At 44.3% G+C, this 14,502-nt stretch overlaps 1 protein-coding gene across 6 annotated transcripts in view; it reads left to right on the forward strand.

The window, feature by feature from the left end:
- The first annotated feature begins 4,028 nt into the window (after window positions 1-4,028).
- Window positions 4,029-14,502, forward strand: part of LOC134159937 (lethal(3)malignant brain tumor-like protein 3) — a 30,133-nt gene continuing 19,659 nt past the window's right edge. For 2 of the 6 annotated variants that reach the window (XM_062611421.1, XM_062611423.1), the window contains exons 1-10: window positions 4,046-4,116; window positions 5,546-5,654; window positions 6,166-6,337; window positions 7,748-7,805; window positions 8,861-8,949; window positions 9,834-9,938; window positions 10,197-10,332; window positions 10,814-10,905; window positions 11,889-12,040; window positions 13,615-13,691. In XM_062611421.1, the coding sequence (XP_062467405.1) occupies window positions 5,593-5,654; window positions 6,166-6,337; window positions 7,748-7,805; window positions 8,861-8,949; window positions 9,834-9,938; window positions 10,197-10,332; window positions 10,814-10,905; window positions 11,889-12,040; window positions 13,615-13,691 (943 nt within the window). In that variant the 5' untranslated portion in view covers window positions 4,046-4,116; window positions 5,546-5,592. Of the gene's footprint in view, window positions 4,117-5,545; window positions 5,655-6,165; window positions 6,338-7,747; window positions 7,806-8,860; window positions 8,950-9,833; window positions 9,939-10,196; window positions 10,333-10,813; window positions 10,906-11,888; window positions 12,041-13,614; window positions 13,692-14,502 lie in introns of those variants that run through there. The other 4 variants (XM_062611427.1, XM_062611422.1, XM_062611425.1 and 1 more) reach the window with 4 other exon arrangements.

A 14,502-nucleotide genomic window follows, 5' to 3' on the forward strand; every position in this document is an offset into this window, starting at 1 on the left:
TAATTGTGGGGTTTGCAGCTTCTGACAGCTGTCTGTATCTTCTCTATTCGTAATAGTGACAAATACAGATCTCGTGTAAATCAGAACCAAGATCTCATGGTCACAAACGTGGTGTTCTCTGTTAGAGGAGGGTGAGTGATTGTTGACTGTTTCCCAAATTGCTTTCAACTGTTATTTCAGTTCGATTGCACTTCTGATGGCTGAAAATGAATGCATAAAATTACCCTCCAGGCTGCAAGTTCTGAGTCTCAGAGGGGAGAAAGATTAATTTCAAGTGAAATAAATTGGAGCTGAAGGTACTTGAGAGCTCTGAAAAATCTGATTGTTGGTATTGCATCAGGCATTCAGAATCACTGGTTTACACTCGCATAAAACTCATGGAATCATGGAATGGTTTGAGTTGGAAGGGAACTTAAAGCTCATCCAGTTCCAACCCCCTTCCATGGTTCCAACACCTTCCACTAGACCAGGTTGCTCAGCTAATGTGGAACTGGCTCCACTGGCTTTCTTGGAGGTCCTTTGGGTGATCATTTTGCAGTGGCCTAATTTTTGCCTTGTATTTATCAAAGTCATTATACTTCTGCTTCTTAAAAGAGCTTAATAGTGTCTTGCCACATGTTTTCTCTTAAATAGCAGTACCATTCCTTTGTGGAAGCAGCTTCCTGTGTATTGATTCCTCTTAAGAGCAGAGAATCAGCAAAGCACCATGTTACTTATTAGACTGAAAGACACTAGGTAACATTGTATTTTATATTAGGTGTATAAGAGGACTGGGTACCACAGGTAGAAAGCTTTAGCTGAAAGATGGTAATGGCCTGCACAGGAAACTGCTTCATTCTTAAGATGCCAAACACTTCTTTTTCCCTGCAGAAAGGTCAGACACTTTTTTTGCTGTTTAATCCATTTCCCTCTCCCTTCCTGCTGTACAAAGATATTTTTCCTTAATTCCCTTCAAAAAATTTTCAGGAAAGACAGATCATTTGTGTGGATTTCATGTTAGCAGCCGTGCTTTGTTGAACTCTGCTGTATAAAGGAAGATGCAGTCCTGATAGCACAGTTATGCCTTTCCAGAATGTAGGAATGAGGGATACTGCCTTGAAGAGTCCTGGGATGACACTGGAGGTTGCCTTCATGGCTCAGCCAGTCCTCACCATCCAATCAGCAACTGCTCATAAAGATATCTGTTGTTTTTTGGCTTCTGGTGCTGGGCTCCCCCAGTTCCTGTGGCTGCAGGGACACCATCGCATCATTAAAGGAGGAGGTAACAGCCTGTGTCTTGCCTGGTTCGGGCTCAGTCAGAACAGGTCATTTTATGCAGAGCCCCATCTGCTAATCCAGAGTGACACTGGCACCTTCCCCACCTCCAGCTGCCAGCTCTTCTCTGTGTGAGCTCTGCTGCTTAATGGCACATAATGCTCTGGAGATGCTCCTTCCACTGCCCTCCTACTTGTGATGCTGAGCTGTCCTTACCAGCCACAGCACCCTAGGGACATGCACCCCTGTGCTGCTGCTCTGCCAGCATTTGAGGAAGGCGATAGGTTTCTCCTCTAAACTGGATGGTCTCCTGCAGGAAACTCGGTCCATTTGGAATTCTGTTTTCTCTGCAATGGATTGTTTCTCTTTTTGCTGAAATAAAAACGATACTCTGTCTCTTCAGGGCTGCAGAGGAAGAAGGGAGCTTTTTAGAAGCAAGTCCGACATCTTTGAACCTTTAAGAAACACAGTTTTCAGATAAAAGGGAATAGAGGGAAGAACATTGGGGATAAGGCTTTGTTAGTGTGCTGGAGGCGGGATCCTGAGCTCAGGAAGCATGCAGGAGTAGAGGAAGAGCAGTTATTCTCAATACAATGAGAAGCCTGCTTCAGAGGTGAAGCAAATGCTTTTCAACTGGGTTTAGCACGTTTGAGCCGAGCGGATGGCTGAGAAAAGATCTTGGTCTAATCGAGTGCTGTGAATAAAAGCTTTGGAGCAGAGCTTGCTAATGCAGCCCACCTCTGACTTGTCGCTTTCAGTGTGGAGTTCAGTAGCTCTGTGTTGCAGGCAGTAAGATCAAGGAGGGAGTGACCTTTAGAGCTGTTTGCTCATCACAGAGGTGACTCTTTCATTTATTTATCTATTTCTCGGTGCTGGGTTGCATTTGCGGATGGGAACTAATAAAAGATGCACATTTACACTATTTGACACACTTTAATCATTTTAGCTGGACAGATGAAGTGTTCCTTCATTGCCTGAGATTTCATTAACCTTAAAGGATGTGAGTCTGAAGTCTGCTGCCTGTCATTCCTTTTCCATAGCTGCCTCATGGTGCGAGTGCTTCACTCTGTGTGTACAGGGTTGTCTTGTTCTGCATCTGAGTTTACTCTCGGCCTGCAGTAGGACAAGGAATATGCAGGGATGGGAGGCATGTCTCAGCTGGAGCAGAGCCTCCATGGAAGGCAGCTCATGGTTTCTTAAGGGTCTAAACTTTGGGGAGTTGGGACTGGGAGCTCAGAAACTGCAGCTCCTGGTCTTACTTGCTCATGGTACATGTCACCTACCTGCCTGCTGCCTGTGGCTTCTCTTAGGCATATTTCTAGGTGTCCTGCGTTCAGCTGTAACAGTTATTTTTCTCCTTCTTAGTAACTGGTGCAGTGCTGTATTATGGCTTTAGCCTGAGAACAACGCTGATAACACACTGATGGTTTTGGTTGTTGCTAAGTAGTGCTTACTCTGATCAAGGACCTTTCAGTCCCATGCCCTGCCAGTGAGGAGGGACACGGGAAGCTGGGAGTGAGCAGAGACAGGACACCTGACCCAAACTAGCCAAAGGGTTATTCCATACCACAGTCATGCCCAGTAAAGAAACTGGAGGGAGGTGCCAAGAAGGCCCAGATCGCTGCTCGGGATGGGCTGGGTATCGGTCGGCTGGTGCTGAGCAGTTGTATTGGGCATCACTTGTGTTCATTGTTTTTTTTTTTTCCTTTCCCCTCTTAGTTTCCTACTCTCTCCCCTTGTTACTTCCCTTATTAATGGTAGCAGTTTTGTGTTATATCTTCGTTACTGGACTGTTCTTATCTCAGCCCGTGGGAGTTACATTCTTCTGATTCTCCTCCCCATCCCACTGGGACCAGGGAAGGAAGAAGGAGGGGAGTGAGCGAGCGGCTGCATGGTGCTGAGTTAGTGGCTGGGCTTAAACCACAACACTAGGTCATTTGGGAATGCTTGGTTTGGATTTGAGTCTCTCCCTTCTGTCTTTGAGTCAGGGCCCCACTGTGCCTTTCACTAACAAGTGGTACTGTGCAAGGAAGAACTTACCATATGATGAAAGGCTACTTCTCAGTGCCTGCTGTTCATCAACAGCCTCTGCCTATCCCTGCATTCCTCTGCTCCTCTGGGAAGTTCATTTCCCACCAGACTGTCAAGTGTCACTGAAGAAGGGTTGGGAACCGCTTGGCCTCTTGCAGCTCCAGATGCTCCCTGTGCTCTGACATCCTTAAAGCCCCGCCAGCACCATCTGGGAGACATTGGACCAGTTCTCCACTGGAATGTGACATCTCTGTCAATGGCTGGGTGGTTTCTGCTTGCACTGAGATTTTAGGGAAGTTGCTGTATGTCATAGCTGAAATAAATGTAATGGTGCTGTGTTGGACGAATTTGAACCATCAGAGCAGAGGTTTGGCTTAAACTGCTTTTCTGAGGGCGTTTCTCCTGATGTGTTCATCAGAGGTCTGGGGTTTATAAGGGGAGCACATGCAGTGCAGGTAGAATTAATGTTGTTTTCCTTCATGGACCACAAAATGTATTGCTGGGGTAGTTTTGAGGCCTGTTGGTGGCACTTTGAGGGAAAGCTTTGTTGGGTGTTTCTGGCTTTTATTGTTACTTAATGCTTTTTAACTTATATTCAGCCACTTCTTTTTGTCCCATACCTAGTTGCTCCTCAGGGAATCCTGTTCCTTCCTGCCCCCTTCCTAGCCCTTTCACTCCTACTTATTTGCTTGCTTTCTTCTCTTAACCTGCAGTTCTGTTTAAATGAGTTTGGACTGTTAGAAGTCATTACAGAAGCAGTAAATGCCAGCCCAACCAGCTTTGCTCCTGCTGCTCCTGACACTTCTGCTGCCTCTAGCACTGGTTTGGAAGGTGAGCTTTTTGCTGTGGGAGAGAATATTGTTTCTGAAACAGCTTCTAGAAGCAGGTCTGACTGAAAGGTGTGTTGTGTGGTGCTCCATGTACAGCATGGGGGGTGAGTCACTGCCTTACTGCCAGTATTTGAGGAGTAGTTTGAGTGTAATTACTGTGTAGTCGTAATGGTACCTGGTGCATGCACTGCGCTTGCCTGTGTGCAAGGGAAGTGTGGTTGGTTGTAGAAATGATCTGGACTAGATTGTTGATGAGGTTAAGCATCCCTCTCACGGCGAATTTTAACCTGTGGCCTAGGATCTCTTGAGGGGGTGATTCTGGGACGTTGGTCCAGGTTATTCCATAGATGAGTGTGACTTCTACTTGAGCAGAGCTCTTCAAGTGCTCTTGGTTCTTCCAAGTTTTCCCTGTTCTGTCTTTTGCCTGCTTGGAATCACTGGTCCCTGACAGCACAGGGAGAGGCTTTAAGTTGTGATATAGGCAGGTATGCATGGAGTCTGTGTGCAGGTGGCCTCTCTGCCCAATTCCAGCCAGGACCATCTGACATCCATATTCAGTTAGAGGGAGCAATCAAATAGGAATGAGTAACTTCAGTTTTTGTAACAGAATGAGCACAAGTGCTGGGAGGGAGACTAAGGAAATGGCTTTAAAGAAAAAGCAAAGTGACTCATATCTCAGTGTTCTGGAATGTGGGGGTTTGTCTTCTAAAGTGTTTAATGGTGCGTTCAGAACTGGATTGATCAAACCAGTGCACGCAAGCACTGCCACTGAATGCAGAACAGGAATGACGTGTGTGGAGGAGCCACCGTGCACAACTGGCACGTCAGGTTACTTGAGCATCAGCGTGGAGCAGATGCCTGGTAATGGGTATCACTGTGTAATTTGCATTAGGAAGAACTCAGATCATAGGAGAAAATAAACATAAATGAGATGCTGGAGTTATTCCTTACATTTTCATGCTTTCATTCAGATGAAAGATTGCTATAGATCCCTTGCTAGATGTAGAAATAATTGTTTCTATTCTCCCATCAATAATGTGCTGTTTTTAGAGGCTGCCTATGAAGGATTTTCCCATGCATAAAGTATATATAAAGGCAAAAGTTTTTTGACAACTAACCATATTAAAAGTATACAAGCAAGATGGACTTGTTTGACATTTATCTTCTTTCAAGGGAGAAGGTTACTAGGAATAAAGAACTATAACAAGATTTGTAGCAGTGTCCTGCTTCTAGCCTTGACTTTATATCCTCCTTTAGCACCTGTACAAGAGACAGGTTGCTCCAAACTCAAGATGTTACAGATCAAAATGGGTTCACTCTGCCTCTCAGGGGTCACCTAATGAAAGTTTGCAAGGGACTTTGACAGGACTAATTGTATGAAAGGTGCTTTCACATTCTAATGTAATAGTTGTCTGTCTTTGCTTCTGCAGTGCCCACAGAAGCTGTGCCCTGCTCCGGTTTCCAACCCTGTGAGCCAATGGATTGCTTTGGGAATGGAAAGTTCTGTACTCAGATGGGCTCCCAGCAGCACAGGGACAGGTAAAAAACCCAGATTCTTCTTGTTCTGTGTTTGAAAACATTTAAAGAGAACATTGTGTTAGAGAAAAGTGCTGCTGTGAGGAGAATGAAGTCCTCAGAGCAAGTGTTACCATGGCAGAGCTGCCAGTGACCTTCCTCTTTCCCTCGAAGCTCCCATGCCTGACCAAGGGAAGCTCCTCTCCAGAGCTCCATCCCCATTTCTCTTCACAGCCTGCAGAAGTGCTGGCTGCCTGCTTGATGCCTCAGTTCCCCACCTTACAGATAAGGATGATGTCTTAACTTCCTGTAGAGTTGTAAAAAGGCAGAATTAAAACCCCTTTCAAACTGTGGTGGTGGGAAGCTGTGCCAGCACTGTGGAATGCTTTGAAAAGATACCTGTCTGGCAAATCCTGCAGGTGGGATTCACTTCTTCAGGTGCTCACTCTCCTAAAGAGGCACAGAAGCACTGGGAATGCTGCAGGACAATTGTTGCCCTTTTAATTTGCCTTTGTTTTCAATTTTGGATGTTTAGTGATACCAGAGACATTCCAGATGATTGCAGAAACAGGGGCAATGGTAGAAATGTTAATCCCAGCAGTGGCTGTCAGGTGAATGAGGCTGACAGACCTGTCAAACGTCTCAGGAGGAAGAGAAGACTGCTTCTGGAGTCTGAGGATGACGAGGAAAATGCAGATGAGGATGAGGTAAATAAGGCTGCATGTATTTTCTTTAAGGAGAACTGTGAAAAGCTGGCCCAGCTCTCAGGTTTCAGTGCACAATGCAAGCTGAGCTGAGGGAGGTTATGATGTGCCTAGGAGGTTGGTCTGGGGCTGAGCTGATTTACATCACTAATAAGAATATCTGGTGTGAAGTCTGGGGAGTCAGAAGGGTGGATAGCTTGTGTGAAGTCAGAGTCAAGATTTCAGGCTGCGAGTGTATAGGTGTAGGTATAGCCCTGAGCACCAAGTGTATTTCACAGCAGTAAACCCACATGCCTCCAATCTAGAGTCCGGGACTATGATGTGATACTGATGATCAGTGTCAAACCACAGTTTGATTCCCTTTTATTAGGTACTTGCAAGTACACTCACTGCACTACTAGAAACCTTTATTAATGACAGATAAACACAAGTACCTCAGTCCTGACCTGATCTTTTCTTACCCTTCATTAAGCACCTTACTCCCTTTAGGGGCTTTTTTGTGCAAGCCTGCACTCAGCTACCTCATGTGTAGCATCTCAGGCTTGAACCATTTTCTTTCTCTTCACGTATTGCACATGCTTTTGTAATGCAGAGACATTGGGGCAGGTGTTTGTTGGGAATGCAAGCTGGAACTTCTGATGTCATAAGCAGTTGAACTCATCTTGTTGCTCAGCTTTTCCCTGTGCTGTGTATAAGATGTTGTAAAGTCTGTATGTTCTCAGAAGTCCTTGCATTCTGTCTCATTCCCTTCCTCCTTGTTTGAAACTGCCCCCCTGTCTCTTCTGGGCCATGTTTGGTAGGCAGCTTTGCATTTCAGATTGTGCCCTTTTGGGTTTGCTTTGAGAAGCAACAACCCTGGGTGAATTAAACATGAGTTTGAAAACCATGTAGAAGAAATGGGAATGGCAGCGTGGCTTGAGCCTGACCATGTTTTCTAGGATGTTCATCTATGATAGTAGTTACTTGAAGCTTCGGCTTCTTTCAGGGCTTCATAAGTGACTTTTTTTGCTGTATCTATTCCCTGGCATAGATGGACATAAGACCCTCTGCAAGGAAATGGAGGATTACATTGATGTTGCTTACATGAGCAGTAAATTCTGCATTGCAGAAAGCAAATCCTGTGCATTGTAATGGAGATTTTGGGCCCTTGCTTTCCTTCAGTAGCCACATTGAAATGAACCTTAGTAGCATATATAAAATAATTTGTAAAGCACTTTGGGATGCTGCAGGATCAAAGTTATGTATGTAACATACCCTACTAACGTTCTTGCAGGGTTATTCAGGAGAAAATAATGGTAGCTAATAGTCCTGTTAGTTACATGTTACATCCTTATTGTACCTGCATTGTGAGATGATCAAAGAGGGAGGAAAAAACAATATTGCTAAACTTGTTTTTAACATATCTGTGTCTAGGAGAAGAATAAATCAAATAATATGAAAAGCCGCAGAAACACTAAACCAATAAAACAAGGTGAGCTAAGCTCATAGTCTCTTTTCTTTAATGTTTATAGATTATTTTGACTAGCTATTATAAAATGAATCATATTAAACAGGAGAGGAAGGGACAGTAGAGCTCATTTCACATGCAGAATAGCTGATGAGGTACATAACCCTCTTACCACAGCAGTCTTCTGAAGGGTATTACCAAGAACATAGCAGATCTCCTTCTGTGATGGGCACAGTGCAGAGGAGCTGGAAGGAGACAACCTGATCCAGAGCTCACTGAAGACAACAAGAATCTTTCTTCTTTTGGCTTTAGAGAGCTTCATAGCCACAGACTACAAATGCCAAATAGCAAATAAGTTGTGAACAACATGTGATTGATTATAGACCGTGGGTTATCTTTATTATATACCTTAAGGGAGTCAGCGTATGTAACTGGGGGAGATTTCTAATGTGAATTTAAAATGTAATTTTCTGTGTTATAACCATGGTCCTACTAGAATGAATCCAAGCACCTCTCCAGGATGTTTTCATCATCTGTGTACTGGTAGCTGCTTCTCTAATAGATGCATTGTGGTATTAGCAGGTTATAAATATATCTGTATGTATCTGTACCTGAAAAATCTTGTGAACTGAACAAAGATTCACTTGGCTTTTCATTTGTTTTAGGTTTATTTCAGCTGTCATTATATGCCTTTTCTGTGCTGTCTTCTAGTTTATATCTAACCCCTTATTCCTCTGTGACATCTCAGGAGAAGGAATTCTTTCCCACAATTTTCAGTTACTGTGTCTTGTCCAAACTTTACAGTGGCAGCTCTCCACAGGCAGCTTGCCAGCAATCTGGGTGCCACAATTCCTTGGACCTGGGATATAATAAATGACTTCTTTTATTTTAATGAGAAATGAGCATGGGTTTCCGCCTGCTGGAATTCATTCCTTGCCTCAAAAGTTGGCTAACACTGCCTCCTTTGGGGTACAACTGCAAAACAGCATTGGTGTGTACATGGGAAGGGAAGAAGAGAGGGCAGAGCAGGAGGAATCGGAGAGAAACATTCATTTTTCTCTTTGTGTTTGATTGCTTAGTTGTTCCTGGAAAGAAGAAGGTATGGAACTGGGTTTCCTACTTAGAAGAGGAACAGATGCCAGCTGCTCCCCTAAAACTGTTCAGAGAGGTTGGCAGCTTTTTCAACTCTTCTGCTATGTTTCTTGTCAGGCAACGCCACAGAATTACTAGCACAGTGGAGGCAGGATTAGAGCCTACCCTCAAGCCAGCAGTTACATTTATGAGTTGTTTTGGTGCAGTAAAACCTCCACATGTTTGTTTCCAGCCCTGGAGCGCTGTGGAGACAAGCATCTGCCCTGTGAGACTCATCCCAGACCAGGGTGTAAAAATGCTGGTTGGATCTCACTCCCAAATGAGGAATGACTGTTCTAATCTGCTTTGGGCCACTCGGGATAAATGGGCTGTTAGGTAACCTCCAGGAAGCATTGGAGAGAGAGAGCTTAATGTCTTTCATGCGTCCTGTGCTTCATCTGTGGTTGTACAACACCTTGTCCAGCTTTTCTCAGTAGAAAACGGCAAGTCAGTGAGTGCTGTGGGTTTTCTGGAACAACTGCATAACTGGGCTCCCGATCAAACGTGTCTTGTTCCTTGTACCATTAGGAGATGAGAAGTTACTCTTTGGGGAAGTCTGGACTGCTGACCTCGTGCTGACACAGGCAAAGGGGTTTTAGCTTTCCTGGTTCTTGAGTTGTGTCACCCCTCCTATGCTGGGCTCTGAATCTGCTGGAAGATTTGTTCATAGCTAATTGCAGCACCCTCATGGTTGAGTTCTTTCAAGAGATGAATTAGAATGACAGATAAATGTGATCTATGGTGCTCTTGGCATTATTGATCTCTGTACCTGTGCCCGTCTGTTAAAGCAGCAATCAGTTAGTGATGGAATTCTCTTCTGAGTTGAAAATTTGAAGCTTTAAGTGTACATAATGGCTGCTCTCTGTTAGGTTTCATCCTTAGGAATTAAACCTAAATCTTTCCTTCTTTCCCCCATCACAGTATCAGTCATTCCCGCAAGGCCGAAATGGATTTAAGGCCGGAATGAAACTGGAAGGGCTGGATCCTGAACACCCCTCTCGGTTTTGCGTTCTCACAGTGGCTGAGGTAGTTGCTCTTCCTGACTTTGACTCCGAAAGTCCGTATGCATTTAGGCAGGGAAGTCACATTGACCAGTTTCGTTCTAAACTGTTTGAAGTGAGGAATGGGCATGGAAACTGGGAGATGTAAATGAGGAAAAATCAAGCTGGCTTTTGGGAAATAAGTGAGATGTTAGATATATCTTTAAATACAAAAATGAATGGAGTGATTAGGGTTTAACTTCTGTATGACCCTTTATGATAACCAGAGCTCCCCTTATTCTAGGTACAAGGGTACCGAATGCGATTACACTTTGATGGTTATCCAGAGTGCTATGACTTCTGGGTTAATGCTGATTCCTCAGACATCCATCCTGTTGGCTGGTGTGAAAAAACAAGTCATAAGCTGCTCCCTCCTAAAGGTATGGAACAGCACATAGAATGGTGTACAAGAAACCATAAATTCTGCTAAGAACTGGTTGCCTTGACTCTGCATGTTTCATTTTTAGTATGATTTCAGTGTGAAAATTGCTCTGAATGGCTTGAAGGGAAGAGGTGGAACTAAGAGAGTGAATCACAAAAGAGCAGAACAGCTTCCTTTTGATATTGCCAAAGATTGATGTTGATAGGCAAATTAGGAGCTATTGGATGAGTGCAGAAAGCAGGGAGTCTCTTTGGGGTTCAGAACCTGCTTCTTCCCTGCATTCCATTTCCTAGAAACATCTGAAGGTTGAGATTAATGATTGGCCATGAGATGTTTTAGCTGAAATGCCTAACTCTGAAGACTGGGGAAGGGCAATGACCGTGCAAAGTTCATATCCCACCCAGGTCATTTCCAGTCCTGCAAACCCAATCTGAACCTAACAGGGCTGTGTACAACAATCTCCTAATCTCTCTTTCTAGGTTTCAAGGAGGGAGAATTTAGTTGGACTTCCTATTTGAAGAACTGCAAAGCTCAGGCAGCTCCAAAAAGCCTTTTTAAGACCCTCAGCACTGTGAGTGATATTGAATATAAGATGTTACAAATAGGTCTGATGCAGAGTGAGTTTTGACCAGAATATTGATGTGGTTTTAATGTGCTCACGGCAGAGGTGCAGCCGTGGTACAATCAGATAGAAGCTGCTTCCTGCTCTGATTTATTTTGAAGATGGGAAACGAGTAAAATTTTTCTTTCTTCCCCCAGGCACTGACTTTCCAGAGTGAGAATTTGTATTTCCCTTCCTCCTTTATACTGGAGGAAAAGATTTACACTACCATTTAGTCAATGTATTACACCAGTCTGTTTTGCTGTGTCCCTACAGTCAAGATATTTGTGTCACTTCCCTCTAATTTAATCATTTCCAAAATAATTTCTGGTTTCCAGCAACATCCTCATGTGCGCCATGGGATTCATTATGAGGTGCTGGATCGTGAGCATTTCTCATCCTTCAGCCACTGTTGCTTTCTTTTTGGGTTGTTAGCCTCAGTTCCTGTATAGCACTCTCTCCCATTTTGTGTCACTCTGATGACACGAATTCCATGGTCTTATGGATTTGATGCTGCAGAGTTGATGCTGCAAAGTACTGACTTCAGTAGGATCAGGGACTAACTGCAGCTCTGCTCTGCTTCCAACTGTCACCTCTTTGCCTTGAAGACTCTCTTAACTTTTCCAGTAATAAGACAGGACCTGCAACGCTCACACTTATCCTCAGCCAATACTCATCACTGCAAGGCGTGTGCATCTTAGCCTTGGAATCTGTAGTGGTGTTGAGTACCTGGAGATCCTTTTATTCCCGGCTACATTAGCTCTTCCTTAGGAATAACAGCAATTGTTGCCAGGACACATGGAAATCTTGTCTGTAGCCCTCTTGCTGGTAACTGGTGTGTGTTTTGGTGTGTGGGTTTCGGGGTTACCTGCAACAAATGAGTTGATAAGGGTAATTTAAGTGGCCTGACCAGAATGTGGCTGATGTCCCTTTCCTCATGTCCTGTTCCTCAGCCTGTCACCCCCTCTGGTTTTCGTCTGGGAATGAAGCTGGAGGCAGTAGACAAGAAGAACCCGTCGCTGATGTGTGTCGCAACCATCACGGACATGGTGGATAACCGCCTGCTGGTTCATTTCGATAACTGGGATGAGAGTTACGACTACTGGTAAAGAGATGCTATTTCTAATACATGCCTATAAGCAGACTGTGGTTTATTTCACTCTTCCACTAAAGGTAGTATCTAATATTTTAAGTGTAGTCACTAAAGTTGGGATCTTGAATCACTTTTCAAGCACCTGAGTAATTATTTTGGGTTTTTACCAAGTGTACTTTGCCCAGTACCTTCCCCTGTTACTGGGGGAAGTTGGCTCAGTACAACACCAGTGGGGTGAGCTCAAACTGCCTGTGAAGGATTTGAGGTAAGCAGCATCTGAGGGAGTGCATCTGGCTGACTTGGGTCAGGTCAGGGAGTGCTCACCTTATCCATTCCTCTGGCAGAGCTAAAGCAAGAGCAAGCTCTGCTGGTGATCCCACCTGGAATTGGTAACATCTCTCCTCCAGGACCAGCAGTGGTTGCTGGCATGTCTCTCTGCAAGCTTGGAAGCAGGCAGTACTGAAATCAGTGAAAACCATTTCCATTTGCTTCAGCAGAGTTTGGCTAAACCCCTTTGAAAATAACAATGACTGCCAACATTGAGGCTTTTCAATCCTGACCTGCACGATGGTTGTTCTGCACCTGAGAATCTTGATCCCCTGCCCTCATGCTGGAGCCAGGTGGAATATTAAGAAATGTTTTCCCTTTTTGGTTCTTGTTTTCCAGCCTACATCAAGGGATTAACTTGCTTTGAACTTGTGAAAGCAACACAAGGCACGTGCTTATCAAACCAGCACTGGTTTGCTCAGTATCCTCTGTTCTCTCCCTATCTCCTTTTGTCTGTTTGCTTCAGAATAGGGACCTGACTGGTGGCAAGTTTGTCTATTCTTTCTCTGCCATAAATATGTCATGAGAGCTTTGTAACACCAGCATTTCCATTTGCAGGACTTTAGATCTCATCCCTTTACCATTTGAGCCAGGGAAGCTTTGTTTCTGTGCCATGTTTTGTTTGGAATTTGAAAATTTTAATGGGAAACACAGACAAACAAAGCTTCAAAGTACAGCTTGGCTGAAAACACACAGGCTTTTGCCTACATCTGAAAGACTGCTTTGGTCCCTTCCTTGGAGCAGATGTGACAGAAAGGGGCTGTCTCACAGTGGCCTGTTGCCTCCTCCAGGGACTCAGAAGACCTAAACATGCAATCAGAGTGAGAACCAGGCAAACTACCACTAGGTTTCAGCTAGAGTAGTGGATTATGTGCAGGTGTTGGCAAAGACCTTACAAACCATTTCCCCTTTTCCACATTGATGTTGTTTTCACTTAGGAATGAGGGTTTAGGTTTTGCTTCCATTCATTTTAGCTGGGATGACCTGGGATGATCCCTGTGGCTGGTATAGTCCATGTGTGGGGAGTTTGTTGTTATTTTTTAAAGCACCAGACATTCTCTTTTATGTTTCCCTAGTTTTGGGGGCAGCTTGAATGCTTTAAACACTTGGCATTAGACATTCTGACAACGTAATGCTTGTCTTCCACACCCACTGAAAGCATCTGCTAGGCCAGCAAAGGCGTATCAGACAGCATTTGAGATTCTGTTTTTCCTGGTGCTTGGAAATTAACTGGTGCCAACTTTCCCTCTTTGATTCAGGTGTGAAGCTAGCAGCCCATATATCCGTCCTGTTGGCTACTGCCAAGAAACTGGAACCCCACTGACAACACCACCTGGTATGTTGAAAGTGAAACTTATTTCCTGCCTCAGTCAAGTAACCTGCAAGCTTTACCTTCCACATAATTACGTTTGCAAGTTCCAGGCTCCATTCAGTCCTCTTCAGACTGAACAACATTAGTCTTTGTTCTTTTTGCCTCTGCATTTTGTTTTGTTTCATAGCTCTTTCAAGAACTGGGACAGGGGGTTGTGATTTGTAATCGTGTTTGGTTTCAGAAGGCAAAGAACCTTGAAGTATTTGTATCATTTAAGGTGAGCTGGAAGCAAGGGGACTTGGTGTTACGATTTCACAGATGGAATTTGTGGAAATGAAGGAGTAACTGAAGTCACATCACTTTCTGCTGCACTGGAATTCAGTAAATGAAGAGAATGTTGGCAAATGAAAAAGAACAGAACGCAGAGGAAAATCAGTGTTGTTTTCAGGCCTTGGGAGTGCTCGTTCACCTTAAAAATAACAACTAGAAAACAGTGATGTCTGCTGTTTGCTAAATTGACAGCCCTGGAGCAGGAATTCCTGGGTTAGTGGAGTGGATGGCACAATAACATCCCTCTGCATTGGAGGAATTAGCCTCTGTGCCTTTGCTGCTGATGCAGAGGGGGTTGTAAACACTTCCTCTTCAGCAGCACCACATCTGCTTCTGCTCCTGGAATGAGCACAAGGAGTGTGGCGTGCAGTTCCTCATCTCTGAGCACAAGTGCCTGTGCCCCCAGCACTCTCTGCAGTCAATTCTGATGTCTCTGTTGAGAGATCTGCGTGCAGCAGTTTGCAGACTGTCTAACGCATTTAGTCATTGCACCCTCTGCCAAAAG

This window comes from Pezoporus occidentalis, unplaced genomic scaffold (genome assembly GCF_034315485.1).
Source record: "Pezoporus occidentalis ecotype Australia unplaced genomic scaffold, CSIRO_AGI_Poc_V1 ctg153, whole genome shotgun sequence".
Lineage (NCBI taxonomy): Eukaryota > Metazoa > Chordata > Aves > Psittaciformes > Psittacidae > Pezoporus > Pezoporus occidentalis.